Here is a 20,761-nt window from a genome sequence, read left to right as displayed (position 1 = left end):
TTTCGTAGCCGTCCTGTCCAACAGTTGTTACCCGTGTTCGCTACACCCGGCACCACGCTGATGGCTGGGAACGCAGGTCTCCTCTCCTACAACACAAACCGACACACAGACAGGTACTGGGCTTTCCTTCGCGGGGGTCGTTTGGCTGGTGGTTTGTCTTGGGGAACGCCGGGCCCGCAGAAAGCCACGCACCGCGCTCTGCCCTCAAGGCGTCCCCGATACCGACGGCGGGGGGGGGGGGGGGGCAGCCGCTGCCGGGCTGGGCCGCACAGGGGACCCTACCCGGGCCCCGCGTTCTGCCCTCAAGGCGTCCCCGGTGCCGACCCCAGGACCCCCGTCCCCTTCCCTTCCCCCTCCCCGCCGTGTGAGGAACGTTCTCCTCAGCGCGGCCGCGGGGCCGGGGAGGGCCCGCCCCGCCCTTCCCTCAGCAACGGCCGGCGCGCGGCGATGACCTCACGGGGGGGGGCAGCGGGGCGAGGCCGGAAGTTGAGCGGGCGGGGAAGGGAAGGGCCGCCGGGCGCCATGAGCGGGGCTGGCCCCGCGTCCCCCAACCGGAGCGGGTCGGCCCCGCCGCCCGGCGATAGGAAGCGGGAGGTGCTGGGCGCCGGCTCCCCGATTCAGCCCATCATTAAGGGTAAGGAGCGGGGCCGACCCGCCTTCGGTACGGGGTGCCTGCGGTTGGCCGAGCCCGCCGTGTGCGGGGTCGGGGCCGTGAGGGGAGGAGCGCGCGAGCCATCCCTTCAGCCCCTCTGCGGCCCCGCGAAGCGCTCTGAGGTTCGGAGCCAGGCGGCCCCGGGAGGCTTCAGCTGGCTCCTCGGCCCTTGGAGCTTGAAACTCGGCGCAGCTGCGTGGCCTGGTTTGGGGAAGCTGAGCCTGGGCCCCAGCCCTTGCCGCTGGCGCGAAGCTTCTCCTGCTTTTTGCCTCGTTGCCCCCAGCGCCCACGGTGTCCTAGTTGATCCGTCCAGAGGAGCGTTTGAGCTTGGAAGCGTTTTAGCCTGTGCTGGATTTACTGCAGCCGTGTCATTCCCCAAATTCGACATAATCCTTCTGCGGTTTTTTTTTTTTGAAGGGGGGGGGGGCGCGGATTCAGGGTGTTCTGCAAACCCACGGGGATGCAGTGGGGAGGGAGGGCCAGAAGGTAGCTCCAACAGCTGGGGCAGAAGGAAAAGCAGGACTCTTCCTTTAGATGGCAGTGCCCGTTAGTATCACTTCAGAGGGCTTGCTGGAACTACACCGTGTATTTCTCGAAATAGTCTTTATTTGCTATGCTATCAGAGCACTTTTAAATTTAATGGGGTTTTTTTTCCTGTATGATAGCTAAGCCTGTTCTTCATACCTATTTATGTACTAAATACTCTTATTCAAGACTAGGTTTCAAGTCTTTGGCCCTGGAATACAAGTAAACGCTGACAGTTTTCCTTTGTAGTGAGCTTTCCTCTTGTCTCTTGCTGCATAAAACTCCCACGTCTTAAGCTGTGAATCTCTGTTGAGCTGCAGCGTTTAGTTCTATTCTTTTACCACTGTTAACAGTCAGATACAGAAGCTGCACTGAGGAGGAGGAGGATTGAAACAGGGTACCGAGAGGCAGAGGAGGACGTTCACCTTCACAGAAAAGTGTCTGTGGTACCTGGAATACTGATTCATCACAATTTATTTAAGTTGATGGTTTGCTGCATAGACAAGATAGCCAACAAATGTTATTCTGGTGCTCTTTTGATTTTACATGTGTTTGGTGAGCAGTAGTCCTTCTGGCATTGAAGTATGGTGTGTTACCTTGGGTTGTGTAGCCTAATATGGCGTGTGAGAGAAAAACTAAACATCCAACTTTTGTTAATCTTCTAGATGTTGGGGAAATCTATTCAAGACTACTGGATCACAGACCAGTAATTCAGGGAGAAATACGTTACTTTGTTAAAGAATTTGAAGTAAGTATTTGTATCTTACTGGGTGCTGTAATCTTCAGAGCTTGAGACTTTAAACGGTTTTAGCGTCTTTTTAGAGATTATAATATGTATGTTATTTTCTTCAGAAAGACTTGATGTGTGTTTCTCATCCAAAATAACTCAATGCACCTATAGCATATGTCTGCATCTTTAGTAAACAAGGCAGTAATTTAAGTCTTTTTATTTAAAAAAGTTTTGAAAGGGCCATAAGTATTTTTCCTGCAAAAGACTGGCAGGAATATTAATGTAGGGGAAAGATGTAGTCCTACCATCTTAGACAAGTCTTATTGGTTCAAGAAAAATATTGTTGACCAGTATAGGTTTACATCTGATTAAGAAATTGCTTTGTGCTTCAGCTGGATTCAGCTAGCACAGTGGTAATTTAATTTTGCTTTAACTTTTGTTCCATGAAAGAAAGTAATATTACTGGAAGAGAAGAGCAACACTTTATGCAAAGCAAGAAAATCATTAAAAATGGAATGAATGTTATCTGATTGGCTGCAAATAAGGCTAAAGTACTGAAGGTGTAAAGATGTTTATATACAACTGTGCTTGGAAAGTATAAGATGGTTTCCACAAGATGGCAGCAAAAGTTTAGACAAATAGAGTCTTGTGGCAGCAAAAGGCTATTTCTGAGTAGTTTTTCATTCTTACAGAATGTGGAACTTAAAATCCTAAAATTAGTCCTGAAAATACAGTTATACCTCAAACTGCCAGTATGCAGAGCTGATTTATAACAAGATGACATTAAAATGTCTTCTCCCCCACCCCCCAGATTGTAGCTAATAATTCAAGCAGGTCTAATTTGTCTCTATACTGGTTTAGCAAAATATGTATGTGAACTAAACTCTCATCAGATGTGTATTGTAATGGCTTGAGAGTCATGAGGAATGATTTCTTTTCTTTGCCTTCCCTAAATATGTTATAGGATACAGTAAATAGTATTACATGGCTTTTCATAGGAAGGAAAATTTTAAACTCAGTTACAGAATTAGAACTCATACCTTCAGAATTCGTGTATTTCTCTCATTGCACCCAAAGTCTTGTTCTGTTTCTTAGACAAATTTTGTATATTCCTAGATCTTTTCTTGAAACTTAATTTCTATTTTATACTTTTAGGGGGAATATAGCAAAGCAGAGGATTATTTACATTTTTGCAACTTAGAATTTCTTCCAAAAAATTACACTTGTTTCTAACTTTGAGATATCAGATATTTTTTGGTTGTCATAGGACATACACTTTTTCTTTCAGTGATTAGCATCTAGTGTGTAAGGAGTGTAGATCTGTGTTTAGGAAGTCTGGAGCCTGTTTAATTAAATGGCTTTACTTGTCTGTAAACAGAACCTCTGTTTCTGAAGATTTAAAATGGGTATGGTGATCCAATTGCCCACTTCATGCGATGCAGTATTTTTTTATTATCTAGAATTGCTTTATGATTTGTAACTTTCAGTATAGCAATGCTTATGTGCAACTCTACTCATAACTCTGAAGAGGGCGAAAAGTAGGAAGGAAGCAGGTGGCAGCCTGGAGCAAATTTCAGAATCTTTTTCATTGTCTGAAGCAAAGTGCAGGTGAAATTCAGAGTGGAAGTAGTGCTGTGGCTTCAGAAAAATTTTTTTTTTTTTTTTATGTAAACAATAAAGCAAGAGCTTGTTCTTCTTATAATTAATCATGACCAGCAGTGAGCCAGAATGACTTCCTCTTTAGTTAGCTGTGTTATGTTATTTTTTAGTCCTGACTTCATTGCTTTACTTCAGTAAAAACAATTTTACTTGCATAGTTTTAACTTCGTACCATGTTAAATCTGGAAGGTCAGACATCAAGCAAGCAGAATCACTGCTATGTTATTTCTCTGTAACAGTTGAGTTATAAAAATGCAATGCTTTGAATCTCTGTTTCTCTCTGTTGTTTTTGATATACTGTAAATTATCTATACAAAACAACACATTTTTCCACACAATGTTTTCATTAGTAAATACTAACTTTTCTCACAAGGGCCAGAAGTGTCATTCAAAGTATTCCTGTATTTTAGTGTGGAGAATGGAGCATTACTCTCTTTTTTCCACAAAACTGGTTTTATCAGTTGTGCTAAATGAGTAACACTTTAATAGACAATGGTATAGTCTTTGAGATAAAGCTGTTAGTTTATCAACTGGGAAACCATCTTATTTTGGAAAGTGGAATTCCTTGTTAGCCACACATTTTCTTTCAATTCTTCTGGCAGGAAAAACGTGGCCTCCGAGAACTACGAGTACTTGAAAATCTAAAGAACACAATCTTTGAAACGAATGAACATGTTCTTCCTAAGTGTGAGCAGGCAATGCATGACAATTTGAATGAAGCATTCAAGAGATGTAAGCACGTAGCTTCTTATTTCCCTTGTTGAATCATTTTGAGGAATGATTTAAATAGTTTGGATTCAAAATATGATTTGAGGAAAAATCCATCCTTGGATAAATTTTCTACCATTTATGTGCTTTGTTCTCATTTCTGTCAGATTTTAAAAGGGAAACCACGGGGGCATTTTTTTTTTTATATTTATTAGTCCCGCCTATGCAGCTCTTGCTAAGGTTACATTAAAGCTTTCTGTTGATTTAATTAAAAGCTATTTCAGCTCAATCTTTTGCTACTCACTTAAAAACAGGATAGTGCTCCATGTTGGCTAAAGCCATGGAGAAAATTTCAGTTTTCTTGTTTGTTGCAAGCATGCTGTGGTGTGACCTTCAAGTTTCTTAGTTTTCCTGCAAGAGAGCATAATACTGCCCCCATAATTTAAAACAAAACTTGCTGCTATATAGCTATGAAATGTGCTATTATTTAGTCACAAAGAGGGTAGTAGTAGTAATTGTTGTATGCTAATCCTAGTTGCATTCTTATAACCATCTAATATATCTTTTTATTGCTCAGATTTTGAAAGAAAGTTTAAAATTTGTTGTATTAATTTTTCAGTATCTTTTTTCTTTCTTACTCATTCAGCAGGATAGCATCTCGAAAAGATTTTTTTAGGGGAGTGTGGCTATATAGCTTTAGCTGCCAAATTTACACAGTTGAAACATGCCAGTGTGGGTTTTGTTATATTTTATGTAGTGCATGTTATATAAGCATTTAATTTCATATCCCTTATTTACATGGCATCTGGCATATGCAGAATAACAAATAGTAGATGATGCTATATTCACAAAACAATTGCAGGAAAAGATTTGAAACTTAAAATTTAGTCATGCAAATAAGGCATATGTTCTAATACCTTCTAAATGAAGTGAACCTTTGATATTGCTCCCTGACTTTCTAATGACCAGCTGTGCAATACATCATTAGCAATAGAATCACAGAATGGTTGAGGTGGGAAGGGACCTCTGGAGGTCATTTTGTCCAGCCTGCCTGCTCAAGGGGGGGCAGCTAGAGCCAGTTGTCCAGGGCTGTGTCCAGCTGGGTTTTTAATTCCTCTACAGACAGAGACTCCACAACCTCTCTGGGCAACCTGTGCCGGTGTTTGACCACCCCCACAAGAAAAAAGTGTTTTCTTGTGTTCAGATGGAATCTCATGTGTTTCAGTTTGTGCCCACTGGCTCTTGTCATGCACTATAGAGAAGAGTCTGGCTCCCTCATCTTCATTCCCTTCAATCAGATATTTATTTGCATTGATGAGATTTCCCCCTGGGCCTTCTTTCCTGCAGGCTGAGCAGTCCTAGCTCTCTCAGCCTCCCCTCTTACAAAAAGATGCTCCAGACCCGTAATCATCTTTGTGGCCATGCGCTGGACTTTCTCTAGTAAGTCCATCTCTTTCGTTTTCTGGGGAGCCTAGAAGTGAACAAAATACCACAGGTGCGGTTTCACCACTGCTGAGCAGAGAGGAGGGATCACCTCCCTTGACCTGTTGACAGTGCTCTTCCTAATGCAGCCCAGGGTGCTGTTGGCTGTCTTTTTTTGCTGCAAGGCTGTGTTGTTGGTCTTCAGAAGATTCCTCTCAGCTCAATTCTCCAGTTGCTCAAGGTCCCTCTGAATGGCAGTGCAACCATATAGTCTTTCAGCCACTCCTCCTGGTTTTGTATCCTCTGCAAACTTGCTGAGGGTGCACTCTGCTCCAGCATCTGGGTCACTGATGAAGATGTTAAACAGTATCGGCTGCAGTGCTGACCCCTGGGCTAAGTCACTAGAGGCTTGCCTCCAACTTGACTTTGTGCTGCTGATCACAGACTTCAGACTTAGCTGTTCAGCTAGTTTTCAGTCCACCTCACTGTCCACTTACCTAACCTGCACTTTGTTGGCTTGTCTATGAGGATGTTGTGGGAGACAGTGTAAAAAGCCTTACTGAAGCTGAGATAAACAACATTGCCTGCTTTCCCCCCATCCGCCAAGCTAGTCACTGCATTAGAAGGCTATCAGGTTGGTTAAGGGTGATTTCCCATTCCTAAATCCGTGCTGACTACTCCCAATCACCTTGTTGTTCTTCATGTGTTTGGAAATGCTTCCAGGAGGATTTTTTTCCATCACCTTTCCTGAGATTGAGGTTGGGCTGAATGGTCAGTAGTTCTACGGATCTTCCTTCTTGCCCTTGAAGATAGGAGTTCAGTCTTCAGGAACCTCTCCCAGTTGCAGTGATCTTTCAAAGAGAGAGAGTGGCCTCGCAGCGACATCAGCCAGCTCCCTCAGTGCTTGTGGACACAACTTGTCAGGCCCTGTGGACTTAACGTATTTCCAGTTTGTTTAAGTGCTCCCTAACCTGGTCCTCCTCCACCGAGGGTAAGTCGACTTTGCTCCAGACTTTCCCTCTGGTCTCAGGGGCCTGGGATTCCTGAAGGCTGGTCTTTATTGTAAAGACTAAGGCAAAGAAGGCATTGAGTACCTTGGCCTTTTCCATGGTCTTCGTCACCAGCTCCCCTGCCCCATTCAGCAGAGGGCCTGCATTTTCCCTAGTTTTCCTTTTGCTGTTTACATACTCGTAGAATCCTTTCTTGTTGCCCTTTGCACCCCTCTCCAGATTCAAGTCCAGATCAGCTTTGACTTTCCTAACCCTGTCTCCGCACGATCAGACAGCAACTCAGTACTCCTCCTGGGTTACCTGCCCCTGCTTCCACCTCCTATACACTTCTTTTCTGAGTCTGAAGTCAGTTAGGAGCTCGTTGCCTATCCATGCAGGCCTCCTGCTGCCTTTGCTTGATTTCCTGCTTGTTGGGATGGACCTTTCTTGAGCTTGAAGGAGGTGATCCTCGAAAAGGGTGCTATGTCCCTTCTGTTACCATCATCCCAGACCCTTGGTTTGCCTACCCTATCCCCAACTTCTTTACTTTTTTTATTTTGAGGAGTCACTCCCTCACCTGTCATTTCTGGTTTAAAGCTGGCCCTACCAGGTTGGCCAGCCTGTTGGCAAACGTACTCTTGCCCTGTTTAGTCACGTGGATCCCATCTCTTCCAAGCAGCTGTGGGTGCTCAGAATGGGTCTTATGGGTGTAGAAACCGAAACCTTGCTGCCAACGCCAACTGTGCAACCAGCTGTTAACCCCAAAACCCCATGGAGTCCCCCTCACCAGGAAGGATGAGGAGGACATTACCCAGACTGCTATGCCTTTGACCGCTGTCCCCAGATCCCTGTAGTCATTCCTGGTATTTCTTAGGTCACCTCTGCAGTACAGCTGGTGTCTACATGGAAAAGCAGCAGGGGTTATAGTCTGAGCCTCAGTAGCCTCTCTACAACATGCTAAGCGTGAGCTCCTGGCAAGCAGCAAACCTCCCTAGATGACAAAACATATGGACAGGTGGGGAGCCTCTGTCCCCTGCCATAGGGATTCTGCTACAACTACCACTTGCCACTGTCTTCTGTTGTCCTGAGTGGCTCAGGCTCAGCCACCAGATGCTCCAATGCATGGTGCTACCAGCTCCTCATCAGCTACGAGGGCAGTGAACCTGTTCTGTAACTGGAAGTTCTCAGGGGGTCAGGAGCCTGCCTCCTGCTGTGAGAAGTCACCAGCTTTAAGATGATGATAAATAAGTATGGTATTTCTTGATGCTAGGGTGTGTTAGTGGGAGAAATGACTGCTCTGGGGAAATTGGTTTATTTAATTCTGCATTAATTAAGTGTTAAATAAGTTAGGGGAAAAAAATGCATAGGAATACAGTTCCTATTTCCACTGAGAAGTTTTCCTAGGCTTAGTCTCACGAGAGAAGAGGCTGGCTCCAGCATAAAGATGTTCTCCGTGTAAATTGTTTATACTAAATCACTTTTTACATTTGATGGGGAAAAAATAAAACAAAAAAAAAACCCCAACCAAAACATAGAGCTTGATCACCCATTTCTACTTACTGACATGAGAGTTTTTTTGATGTCTTCTGAGGTGCTGAGTAGTGCACTCTAGCTCGTCAGCAGCGCTAAGGAGTATGGGCACAAGAGGACCTAGCTGTCTTTCTCTTTTAGGCTTCTAGAACACACAAGGGTTGATCTCGGTGATATGCCTACACACAGTTATCAATGTAAAGTATTTTCTGCAAGTACTGACAAATTTTCTTTGTGCAGAGTTAAGTGACACAGTCGAATATAATCTTTGACTTGCAACGGCCTCATGTCTTTTAAATCCCTTTCAGGCAAATTTCTTTGATTTAGAACAGCAGACTGATCTACTGCAATTTGTTATTTCAGTGCAAGCTGCCAACAATATGATCCATAGACTCCAAGAGAGGGAGCGTGAAGAGAGGAAGGTAAAGGATGGATGGATAGATTTTTATAATGTGTTCTAAGTAAGAGTCTTGTGCTTCTACAGCAAGTTTATCTGTCTTCAGTATAGCAGACCTTAAAAGCATATTTCTCTATACTTCATATACTTGCAGTAAAACGTATTTTGGGGTGATTTCTGCACTTATAAAACATACTGCAGTGGCATATATGTTCTCGACTGCAAAGTTAATGGTTCACTAGTTCTTCCTACAATCTCCTGATGTATGGAAACTTTTTTTATTTCCTTTGCTTTATTTTCCCTCCTAGCTAGACTATAATATTTGTAGCACACAGGGAAAGCTTAAATATAAAAAAAAATTATTTTCTGTGGAACAAAAATCACCTACTAACCTACCAGAATGGAAATGTAAATCTTTCCTAGTTAGCTGAGAACATTGACCATATTATATATATTGCTTGTTGAAAAGGAAGTGTGTTTTTCACTTGTGGATGGGTTATTTAATGAAGGGCTATATTATAGGAACATGCGAATCATTGGAATCTTTTCAGCTGGCTACACTTTGCTCATTTGAAATACATGTGCTCTCAATCTAAAATTTGGAAAATTATACAAGAAATTAGTTTTATGTTTTCCCATTACTCCTTCATGATTGTGTTCCTGTGTTATCTTTTTACTTGCTAAATGTTAGTTATAATCATTTAGTTCAGAAAAACTGAAGACGTTTCTGTGGCCATCATGCAAAACAGGCTGTGCATTGATTTATGTAAGCTGATAGTCATGTTTTTCTTTCCTTTTTGTAATCAATGAAGATGGGCAGTACAGTTGCAGTTGAATACTGGTACTGTGCAAACAGCACACTGCTGAACCCTGACAAAGTTTGCTTGTGTCTAACACTAGTGTAGATACTAGTAGAGAGGTTAAGTAGGAGATTTTTGCAGTTCTGCTACTGTGTGTTTGAAGTAAAACTTTAATAAAAAAATTTATAACTTATAAAATGAACACTCAATAAGAATGGTAACTATTCTTTTTAAAAACATTAGCTGTATGTTTCCATTTCTTTTTTTTTTTTTAATGCAGTGGCAGAATACTAATAGCTATTCAGGATTTGTAGCATTTCTTTAAGCTTGTATAGTAAAATTTTTTGGCTGAAACTTCCCAAATGTGCATAGTAACAGGCAGGTAACTTTTTTTACATTATAGATAAAAGTTGTCATTGTAGTGCAGCCACTTGAGGAGAAATACTTTTTCCTTACTTTTTCTTTCTGAAATTACGTGCTCTGAAAAAATAACGGAGTTTTGGTAGGGTCTGGTGTCAAGTGATTAGTGTTAGCAGTCCTCAGTGAAATTATCAATTTCTGCTGAATCGAATGAATTTTAAGATTATTTGCTTTACTAATTATCCTTTTTTGCAGTTCCTTTCAGCTGCTGGTATCAGCTAAGGAACAAAAGGGAAATGATGATGTCCCTACCACATTCTGACTTAGGGTATAAAGTAATTTGTGATTACAAGAGTGTCATTGAAAGAAGCATTCATGAAATCCTCCTGTCTCGTTGAGTAGTCTTCCCATCTAGATCAGTAATATTTAGTTAGTAGTTCAAGCTGTGGATTACTTTAAGCTTATGGGAGAAACTAGAGAAGTTTTCAAGAAATTTTGTAAACCTGGTTTTGTGTACTACATTCTTATTTTTTTCTTTTTATTTTAAATATTTTTATGTAGAAGGGTACAGGCTTATGCTGGAAGGTACCTAGCACTTCTCATTATCTCTTAATTGCTTTAGCATAAACTAGTATGGTAACATTTCTCAAAGCCTGTGTCTGCCTCAAATGGTGGGGTTTTTGGTTTGGGCTTTTTTATGTGTTTTTATTTTTTGTTTGTGTTTTTTAATTTCAAGAAAAACAGCCCAAGTAATACTAAAAACAAAGTTTACTGATAAATTTGATGTTTTTACAAATGTTAATTTTTTGCATAACCAATGACAGTAAAACAAGGATAGAAATAAATACAACCAACTCATGTGAGTCAGTACTGAGTACAAGAAGGCTTTGCTATCTTTCAGGTTCAAGCAGTATGCGCTACGGAGTGAAAAAATGGTTTCATAATCAGATTAGATTTTTTCCAAATAACTAATGTCTGAGCTTAGGTGTTGATATAAAAGGAATATAAAAGACATCACTGCCAAAATATGTAAATTTGCTAACACACCAAAGGGAATTCCAAGAACAGGAATTAATAAGGCAGCAACTATGTTTGTAATTTAGACAAGCTTTGGTTTATATCGAAACCAAATTATGAAACTTTAACTCAAAACTATTTTCAACTTTTTATATGAACATGAAAGCTGAAAGTCTTCCAAATTCGGTGTTGTCTAAATTTCTTATTAAAAAAATTACTCATAAAAGTAGTAGGCATTGTTATAAACATAGAACAGATTCTAAGCTTAGACTGAGTTTCCCAAACCCTCATATTTATGAAGTTATACTGAAAGACAGAAATGGAGGCCAAGTATTCAGGTTACATGCAAAAAGTGAAGTTTAACAGCTTGCTGTGGCTTATGTTCTGGTGGGTGACTGAAGGAACTTCTAGCAGAACATGTGAAATACTGTTTGCAGAAGAGGTATTGCTGAAAGAATATATAACCAGCAATCAAAACCAGGAAAAAGCTGTATCGGTGTGGACAGGAGCTGGAAACCTTATAGGAGGATAGAATTGGAGTTCTGAGTGTTTGGGAATGAGGAGATGATTTTCAGATTAAATGAACAAATGAAAAAAAATTACCCAAATTTTGCCAAATTAACAGCCATGTAGAAATACCATTTGTACTACCTTGTAGATCTTTTCAGGTGGGGTAAAAAAAATTTTTTTCTGTGCAGTAGGTGATAGTAAGTGCCAGTCAGTAACACAGATAATAAAAGCATAAAGAATAATGTACTGTTGCTGACAGTTAGGCGATCTTTTGGATCAAATAGAAATCTACAGCATGGCAGGAAATGTTGCATTGTGTAATGCTTAAAACATTACAATTTATAGCTGATTATTGAGACTCTTTTTTGTGGTTCCTGGCTAAATATTGTACCGATACCATACAATATCATGATTACCTAAGGCTTCCTCTTGGCTCAGGTCCGTCTGCATGCTTTAGTTCATACGGCAATTTTCCCATGTTACAAAGGTCGTGAGGTTTTACCAAAGAACAAAATGTGTTGTTCTGAAGCCTGAATGTGGTATCATAATATTGGCTTCTGTCTTGTTATAGTGCACTGGTTTATTTATATAACAAAATACCAGAACAACTTTGTAGACACTTCTTTACTGGATGAGGAGAAAGTGGAAACTTACATGTTTTCTGAGGTGGCTGTGTTGGGTTTATTAGGTGCTGTTTTCTAATTTATAATCAAGTCTGACTGAAGGGGCTTGTGTTCTTTCTGTTTGGTTGGTTTTTTTACTTGTGGGTTTATACTATAGTTTTACAAATTTGTTTGTTTGTTTTAGCAGTCATTTGAAATGACAAAAGGTAGGAATTAAAATTAGGCTGTACTCTGAAAAGTTGTTCTATGAAAGTACACTGGTTTTCATGTTTGTATGTGCTATTCTTTGTGATAGTTTTGTTAGTTTACAAGTTAACGGTTTTTCCAGTTGGCAGGCCTGGAAACAAAAGAATGAAACCTAAAAAACAAGGTGTCTGTTTCTGGTTTTTTTAATCATTACCAGCAATCCAAAATTTGTAATTAGAACTTTTCAGCAATTTGGGAGTTCTGTAAATCTTTATTTTAAGTGTTTTGCTGACTGTGTATGGGCCAGAATTTATTGCAGTTTATCTTTTACATAGTTGGGTTGGTCTTGCAAAGTTACAAGTTTAAAAAACAATGAAAATTAACACTGAATTACTATTCTTCCAATTTTTTTTAATTTTATTTTTTTTAAAGGAGAAAAAGGGATTATTTTCTCATGCAACTGTACCTGTAGTTTCAAGCATGCAGGCATTATTTCTTTCTTCATGACAGTAAAAAATATTTTAACAGGTCAGAAGTTTTTTATTACCACTGCAAGTGCTTTCTGGACTTGAGGAAAAAAAAGAAATTCTTCTACCTTCCTGAAATATGAATATGTATTTATTCAGAATGCATGTTATATTTTTGTGTTCTGTGATAAGACCAAAGTGCTTCGTAACTGACCATCAGTATGCAAAGGCAATTTCAAGTTCTTTAGTCTCTTACCATGTCATATGTCACCTACAGGGGCCCAGCTACTGAAGGTCTTTGGATTATTGTTTGACTTGGAAATTAAGATATTTGACAGGAGTCATTGACTTGATGAATTCAGATTTATAAATATATGTATGTATACATAGAAATGACAGTGTTACTCTTTTCAATCAACACAATAACCAAGCAGATAAAGGGTGTATTTCTGTTCTGTACTCCTTTGAAACAGCTGACTAAAAAAAGCATGTAAGAATAATAAACTTCTAATATTAAAGGTAGTTATTGGCATTAGTTATCTAGAACTTAATTGTTCAATGTATAAGAAACTGGAAGTAGGTCTCCACCATCACGGTAAATGCCATAAGCAAAAGGTTTTCATTCCTCTCTTTTTGCTTGCCTGGGGAATACATCAAATTAGGGAAACTGTAGAGATTGATCCCAGAATATTCTGTAGCTCTGTAATACCAAGACTGTCTTCTGAGTTGGGATATGTGAATTAGATTTTTTTTTAAGTAAAAAGATATTTTATCATACATCTCTAATATTGCAAAACATGGACTACTTTGCATATGGCCAGCTTTTTTTACCTTGTACGTACAGATTACAATTTTGGAGGACTGTTAATTCCTTAGAATATATTTATTCTCTTAGGAGTGAGGGTTTGTTTGTTGGGATTTTTTTTAAACCTAAACCACTGAGGCAAGGTAACATGTTTGAGGTTGCTCAGAATGCTGTTAAACATTTCCTGAATACAAAATTTCTGAGAACATGCAAAAGCTGGAGCATGAATTACTAACAGTTATTGTAGTCATGATAACTTGTTTTTAACTTATAAAAGAATTATTAGTTTTGTGTATGCCAGCATCACTGAGGTGGTACAGATCTCTAGAGATTGATCATTCTTCTTACTGTTGTCATACTTGATTCAGCAAGCTGTAGGAGATACCTAGAGCCTAAACTTTTTGTTTCAATCTTCAGTTCATATTTAGCAAGAGAAGGTATGTATTTCAAAGATTGTTCCTCTTAAATGATGTTCACATGCTCTTTTCTACTCAGCATGAGTTTAAATGTGCAATGAATTAATGCTTCATAACTAGAGATCCTGACGCTTAAGAGAGCAACACCAATTTGTATTAATACTTAAGTTGATTGAGTTATTTCTTCGGTTTTAAGTAGTCAGGCTTTGAGGAGTGAGAAATGTAATATGACATTGGAATGCTTCCTAAATAACGAATTGATGGAAAATAACCTGAAGTTCTGTAATCTTAAAATGAAGTTGTTATTTTCCTCACTGTTACAAAATTGGAAATTAATTTGCCAGGCACACTGTCAAATTCTACATGTATTGTTTTCTGGAAAACAAACTTTTTGCCAATGTATAAATTTGGAAATCATGAATTGATTGTATAAAATATACTCAGTATTGTCTCTACAGATCACTAATGTACATAATTATGCTGACTTTTGGAAACTGTTTGCTTTATGAGAGTGACTTTTGATTTAACCAATACAAATCCATGCCAAGATATCTATATGTCTAGAAAAACTTTATATTTTAAAGATTTTTCATGACTGCCAATGGCATATTTAACAAGAGAGATTATTCATCTGCCTATACGGACCTCCATGCTTTCTAGCTGTGCTGCCACTACAACTACAGTTAGGACACAATATTTTTTGCATAGTGTCTTGATTTCATTAGTTTTTCCTCCTGTGTGTTATGGTCAATTGAATAAACCAGTGAAGCTAACAGCGCTGGATATGAAGAGGATGTGGCAGGAGTGGAGAGCATTGTGGTAAGAAAGCACAATTTAGGGCAAACCTGAAGGGTACTTGCACAGCTACAGTGTGAGAGTCATCTTTCTGTGCTGAGAAACTGAATCTTTTTGTGGCTGGAGGGCTAGGTGTCGATGTCCTGCGTGTGAGCTTGTGTCCTCAAGAGACTGTTAGTGATGTTCTGCTACGCAAAAGGCTGTAGCACAGTAGCAGATGTTATGTTATGTTATGAGACAGTGGAGAAGGCTTGGATGAGGGGAGCCTTGTAGTACCTTAGCTCCAGGGATGGTGTCTGTTGCAGCTTGGGTCTTGCAGTTGGATGTGGGCATAGGAGGAACCTGTCTTTGGTCAGGATTTCTCTCCCATATTGTTCTATGATGCCTAACGAGATTGAAGTGCCCACTGAAGCTTGTCCCCCAGCAATAGCATTCGTAGGTCTCTCCTGTGTGGATCCTTTAACTTCTAATAAGAAGAAAGTTTACGCTGCAACACATGCTTTGGTTGAAAGATCTGTATCCTAAGGCACACATCCATTAAGAATCACACTTTGTTATTTTTGCTGTTCACACGGCTATTCATCTGGTAGGAATAGGAATACTGGTTTCAAGATTACGACTGTTTCGCACACACAAACATATCCACTCAGCAGCCATAAGTGTTAATGATCTGGAGGTGCTGCCGAGAACAGTTGAGTTTGAATTTGTTTTCTAGGAAGCAGAGCTGCAGTGCACTGAGCTTCTACAGTGGGGTTTTCCAAATCATTACCAGGGTGGGAGAGTGAAAACAGTATTCGAGTCCTTGGTGTCTTTTACTTGGTATTTCTTGTCATTCTTACTTGCTTGGTCTAGCATATCTTAATTTTTTTTTCTGTTTTCTGAAGTGATTATTCATATCTGCAACTTTTTACTTTGTTAAAGGTGTAAATTGCAATTATATGGAGTTACTTTATTTCCAATGCTGCTTGCATTTATGTATTTAAAGAATAAGCACTTACAGCAATTGCTTCTCAGTACACAACTGTTTAAATTTGTCTTTAGGCATAGATTAGGCAATGTGCATAGCCTGGCTGCTAATATCCCTTTATTTCACAATGTCACTTCTCTTGTGCCAGAACAAACTAAAGACTGATTGACCAGGTGGAGAAGAAAAGAGTTAGACCACAGATTTTTGATAAACTAAACTTCACTATCTCATGTTCCAGAAATGTCTTAAGTTGTTTTCGCAGGTAAATCATTTTATGTCCTTGGGTAGGAATGGCACAGTGGAAAATGAAAATAGAAAGTAGCACCATGAGTTTCATGTTCCTTGCAAACTGTTCATGTTGTGAGGAGCATGGGTTAGTCTAGCTGAAGTGTGGTTTGGGTAGGTGCTGCATAGTCCTGTCAAAAAGTGTGTGTGATGCACCGGCTGTTTCAAAACTTTTTTGGATATGAAGTAGTGTACTAGTGGAACTATTTATATACACTGGTGTATTTTGTTAGTAGCTGATACTGCATCCCTTGGCATAATGTTATAATGTATATAAAATGCTGCATGGCAAAACTAGTGTATTTAACCCACAATTTGTGATCTTGAAGAACAACGCTTTGAGAGTGTTGAAGAATACGTAAATGGGTTCCCATTGCCTCAAGGTGACAGAAATGCCAGATGTGTATTAAAGCTGTATGATAGTATTTATTCCTACGCAGAAGTACTGTACATAGAAAAGAGTCATTGCTGATATATTAAAAAGGAGAAAAAAAAGAAAAAGAATGAATCCTCTCTTGCTGGAAAATGGAGCAAATGTAAGAACAACTGCCTAGATTTATTGTGACTTCAGCATCTATAATATAAGGAGGCCAGACTGTTAATAATGTATGCAAGAAATCCACAGAAGTACATCTCATTTCGACATGAATATTGGATGTGTGTATGATCTCTCCTTCTCAATAGCTAGATTTTTTTTTTATTTGGGTGATAAGAGAATGAAAGGAATCGGGCTTACCAGAAGCCAAGCAGTATGAAAGTATGAGGGGAAAAATAACTTGTTTATAAAGTAAAACATTAACTACAGTAAAAGCTAGCTAGCTAAAGCAGAAACACTAACTGCCAGTTTCAAAACATTGAATATCTATGTTGTTATATTCTATTTCACTCTTTTCCTTTTTGTATTAGAGGCTTTTCATCAAGACTAGTATCTGATGACTATGCTGAACCTAAGCATTGTGGTAAAATAGAAATGTGGCTTGTTTCTAGTTTTAAAAATGTATTCAAGAATGTAGAAAATTCATTTGTTGAAACAAAAGTGACTTTCAAGGGGAAAGTAGCAAATGTCAAGAAAAGAGGAGCGATATGTTGAAGGATTGGCTGACATACAATTTACAGGAGTTTTATTAACCATCATAATTAGTTGTGAAACATAGAAGCATTCTGTTTACACGGATTTGACAAAATCTCAAAATGTTGTCTTGAGTGTTGAAGTGGATCCTTTAATCTCTGATAATTCATATGTACCTAAATAATAGACATACATAACTCTCTAAAATTTTGTCTAGCACTCACAAATATGATATATAGTGGGCCTAGTGTTTTCCTCGTAACTCAGACATTTTTAGTTTATATCATATATAGCATAGGCCTGCCTGTACTTACAGTGGACGCCCTGAATCTGTTAGTGTCAGTAGGCAGCTTCTTTCTGTGTGAATACAAGAAAAGAAGGGGGGGGGGGGGGGGAAGCTGTGTCCATTTGCTGATTTGGGGGGGGGGGGTATCCCCCATAACTAAGGGGCTAAAAACACTGAACGCTGTGTTCCCAAAATCAGAAGTTCATTTTAAAAGGTAATCTTTGTGAGCTAATACGGATTTATATCAGCTGCTTACAGTACTTCTGACATTGTCAGTAATCAGAGGAGCAAATAATGCAACAAGTACGATCTTTAGAAACCAACAGAAGCAAACGAGGTGAGCTAGTAACTTTAAAATGTCTTTCCATTTATTTATTTAATTATTTTTCACAAGGCTGTAGCATAGAAAAGCTATTGTTGCTAATGCTATCACGTTAATAGTATCACAGTCATTTTACCATTCGTTTTGGATTGACTATAAAAATAAATGTTTTCTTTTTAGTTTCACCTTTTCATATGTTTCCTTGCTAGTTTCACTTTACTGAAGTAAAAGTCCAGTTTCTCTGATACTTTAACATTAAGTAGGTCTCATTAAACCCTCTGTTTTAATATGGAAATTATATTAAAACTTGACATTTTCCTCCTCTCAGCTTCAGGCGGACAAGCTGATGGCTCGTGAAGAGAAGCGCATTGCCCACTGGGAGGAATTCATGAAAGAACAACAAAACAAACAAGCAGAGGTGGATGAAGAGCACAGAAAAGCTATGGAGCGCCTCAAAGAACAGTATTCTGAGATGGAGAAGGAACTGACCAAATATGTTTCTTTTTAAGACCTTTCCTTTTTAATAGTGCTGGGTTTGTGCCAATACTCAGTTGCTTCTGACTTAAATTGAGATTCTTTTGGAAAGCTGAAACACGTAGGAAAAAAAGGAGAATTTCCTCTACAGGTTTGGTATGGGAAGAAAAGGTTGCAAACTTTCAACTTAAGTGCCTATCTGTGCTTGTTTTCTTCAGGGCATGTGGAATGCCAGTGTTTCTTCATTTTTTTGAAGGTGGAACTGGAAATTATGTTGTGTGACTACATCAGCTCAGGGAGTTGCAAACTGGAATTCTCTCCTATCTGCAGAGAGTATTGTCTCATTTGGGAAAACAGAGACTAATGTAACATTTAACTGTCCCAGTGTGCAGCCACAGCCCTTTCCCAAAAAGTAGGTGTAATAGGTTCCAGTCATAGTTAGCTGAGAATTCAATGGGAAAACCATAAATCCCATTCACAGATTTCAGGAAAACCAACTTGTTTTATGGAATATTTTACTTTGCAGCTTTAGCAATGAAAGATCTCAACAAAATTTTAAATGCAGTTGCAATTCCAACTTTTGGGTTGTATGTTCAGTGCTATGAAGTAGAGTTGACATTTAAATGGTTTTTGCTAACATAAAAACGAATAAGTGAGCTTGGACAACAATTTCTTTTCTCTCCCTGTAAATGTCTCAGGCCTCTCCTTTTAAGCTTTACTGTTCTAAGCAAAGCCAAAACAAGCTGAAAAGTAATCACAAGAAGCATATCAGTCTTTGTATTAGCTTTGTAGCTAGTACAGTATTTACCTTAAGTATTTGACATGCTGTTGGTTTACTTAGAATAACCTTGTCAGAACTTTGTAAAGCAATTGAGGAAAGATTTTTCTTTATCAGCATAACAAATGAGCAGATTAGTGGTAAAACACCTGTAGTACTGATCTGCTTTCTTACTGTTACTCTTATGGGGTATGTGAAACTCCTGTATCGCTTTGTTTAAAACTTGCAGTTAACAGCAGCGTAACTGAAGAAGTTAACTTAACCAGTTCATTAACCAAGCAAAATGAGACATAGTACCTTAATGAAATATGGCGCAAGCTAACTGTTAGTACAGGAAATATCTTTCCATAATTTAGTTGGTGTCCAATATAGAACGGAAACAGGTAAAAATAAACAGAATTTACCCTTTACCTGTATTGCAACAGTAATATGCCAACAATGGTTGCTTGTGTAAGTTTATGGCTTGGTGTCAAGGCTCCATTCCTGGCAGCATGTTGATAGTGTGATTAAAGTTAGTAGAGGAGATGGAATAAGTATTTGAGATTTCTTTCAATAACACTGAATTCCTGCCAAGATGCTCTGCCCACTACTGTAGGCCCAGCAGCTCCATCAATCATCATCATGTATCTGGACTGAAAAGAGGACTTGCCGACACTGGGGCATGCTGGAATGTTGTTAATTCTCTGTTGTGGATGGAAAAAACGTAGATGTCTCAAAAGTATCCCACACATGAAAAATAGGAAAGCCTCTTTTAGAACAACCCCTGTTTGAATAGAAGGTGACCTCTGTAATATTTTTCAGCTTATGTACCCATGATGAATGTTGTAACTAAGCTCAGACTTTCATTTAAGAAGAAAAAGTTAGTTCTTGCCTGTCTTTAGAATTGGTTGTGGAATAGTTTTGATTGTTTTGAGCACAGACTGAAAATGGCTTCTCTTACCAGATTATTTGATGTATATATGCTCAAAGCCCAAATATCTTTATAACAAAATGCATTTAACTGCATACTGAATTAATTTTTATTTTTGCACTGATAATTTTTATTAAGATTTAGATATCTAATTAACTGTGCACTGAAGCTGTAGATTTTAGTATTTTGTCAATTTGAGGGCTCTTAAGCAATGATACAAATGTTGCAAGTTAGATATTCACTGGAAAATAAAGTGGTATTTCCAAAATCTTCTGGGATGTATGCTCCTGGTTCTTTGAAAAGCTTCTAAATCCTAACACTGAAAATGTGTTCCATGTTTAGAATGATACAGGCACTTTTATGCTGAAGTTCATTTAAAAACACTTTTCTTCATAGTCTATATGTGCCTGTGGGCCCATTCTTATTCATTGTGGGGACCACGTGAAAACTGTCTGTTGCTTAATTATTTTATTCAGTAACATTCACTTTTTTTATATGATAAGCTGTAGGTGTTGAGGTACTTGGAAATGCTTAGTTGTCTTTGAAGCAACTTGCAAACATTTACAGGAAAACCTATCTTTTCTGTCTAAATGAGGAAAAAAAAGCCCAAACAAACAAAAACCAACCAAAAAAACCAAAACAAACCTGATGTGTCAAATATTATCTCAAAGCAGAACACATCTGATGGATATAAAAGATTCCTTTCTTCATCATTTTTTTTTCTAGCAGGGCAGGACTATGTCTGAATGCAGTAGTTCTCCACGATGGGACTTTCTTTGTAAGATTCAAATTCAAGTATCTACCATTTGGGAGAAATAGAAAAATTAATAGTTTAAAAGTTGGTTTTATGTCATTGGTGCATGAAGGAAGTGTTTTACCTTATACTTGCAATATTTGCATGATTGAATTTCATTGTTTTAAAAATCTTGAGCATTTATTCAATCCCTGTTAAATTTGATAGAAGTTTGCATCGGATTCCAATAGGAATTGGAAAGGGTCCTCAAGCCCTATATGGCAGGTGAGTTTGGCAATACGTCTTTGTACCAGACTATGCATATAACTTTTTGCTTAACTATTAG

The 20,761-nt window shown here is 38.9% G+C and overlaps 1 protein-coding gene across 1 annotated transcript; it reads left to right on the top strand.

Annotated features, from left to right (window-relative positions):
• Positions 1 to 497: 497 nt before the first annotated feature.
• Positions 498 to 19,955, top strand: BLOC1S5 (biogenesis of lysosomal organelles complex 1 subunit 5). The gene is made up of 5 exons (XM_069809058.1): positions 498 to 634; positions 1,843 to 1,925; positions 4,169 to 4,298; positions 8,579 to 8,637; positions 17,849 to 19,955. Exons 1-5 carry the CDS (start codon positions 523 to 525, stop codon positions 18,026 to 18,028), a joined length of 564 nt encoding a protein of 187 aa, XP_069665159.1. The 5' UTR covers positions 498 to 522; the 3' UTR covers positions 18,029 to 19,955.
• The last annotated feature ends 806 nt before the right edge of the window (positions 19,956 to 20,761 follow it).

Source organism: Haliaeetus albicilla, chromosome 21 (genome assembly GCF_947461875.1).
Source record: "Haliaeetus albicilla chromosome 21, bHalAlb1.1, whole genome shotgun sequence".
In the NCBI taxonomy this organism is placed as follows: domain Eukaryota; kingdom Metazoa; phylum Chordata; class Aves; order Accipitriformes; family Accipitridae; genus Haliaeetus; species Haliaeetus albicilla.
Note: the sequence above shows the minus strand (reverse complement) of the source record. Positions and strands in the feature narration are given on the sequence as shown.

What these genes read in the sequence shown, in the direction of transcription:
- BLOC1S5 (XM_069809058.1), top strand. Translation starts at nt 523, where the DNA reads ATGAGCGGGGCTGGCCCCGCGTCCCCCAACCGGAGCGGGTCGGCCCCG. An exon ending in GATTCAGCCCATCATTAAGG is followed by an intron (nt 635 to 1,842) that starts GTAAGGAGCGGG and finishes TTAATCTTCTAG; the next exon opens with ATGTTGGGGAAATCTATTCA. An exon ending in GAATGAAGCATTCAAGAGAT is followed by an intron (nt 4,299 to 8,578) that starts GTAAGCACGTAG and finishes TTGTTATTTCAG; the next exon opens with TGCAAGCTGCCAACAATATG.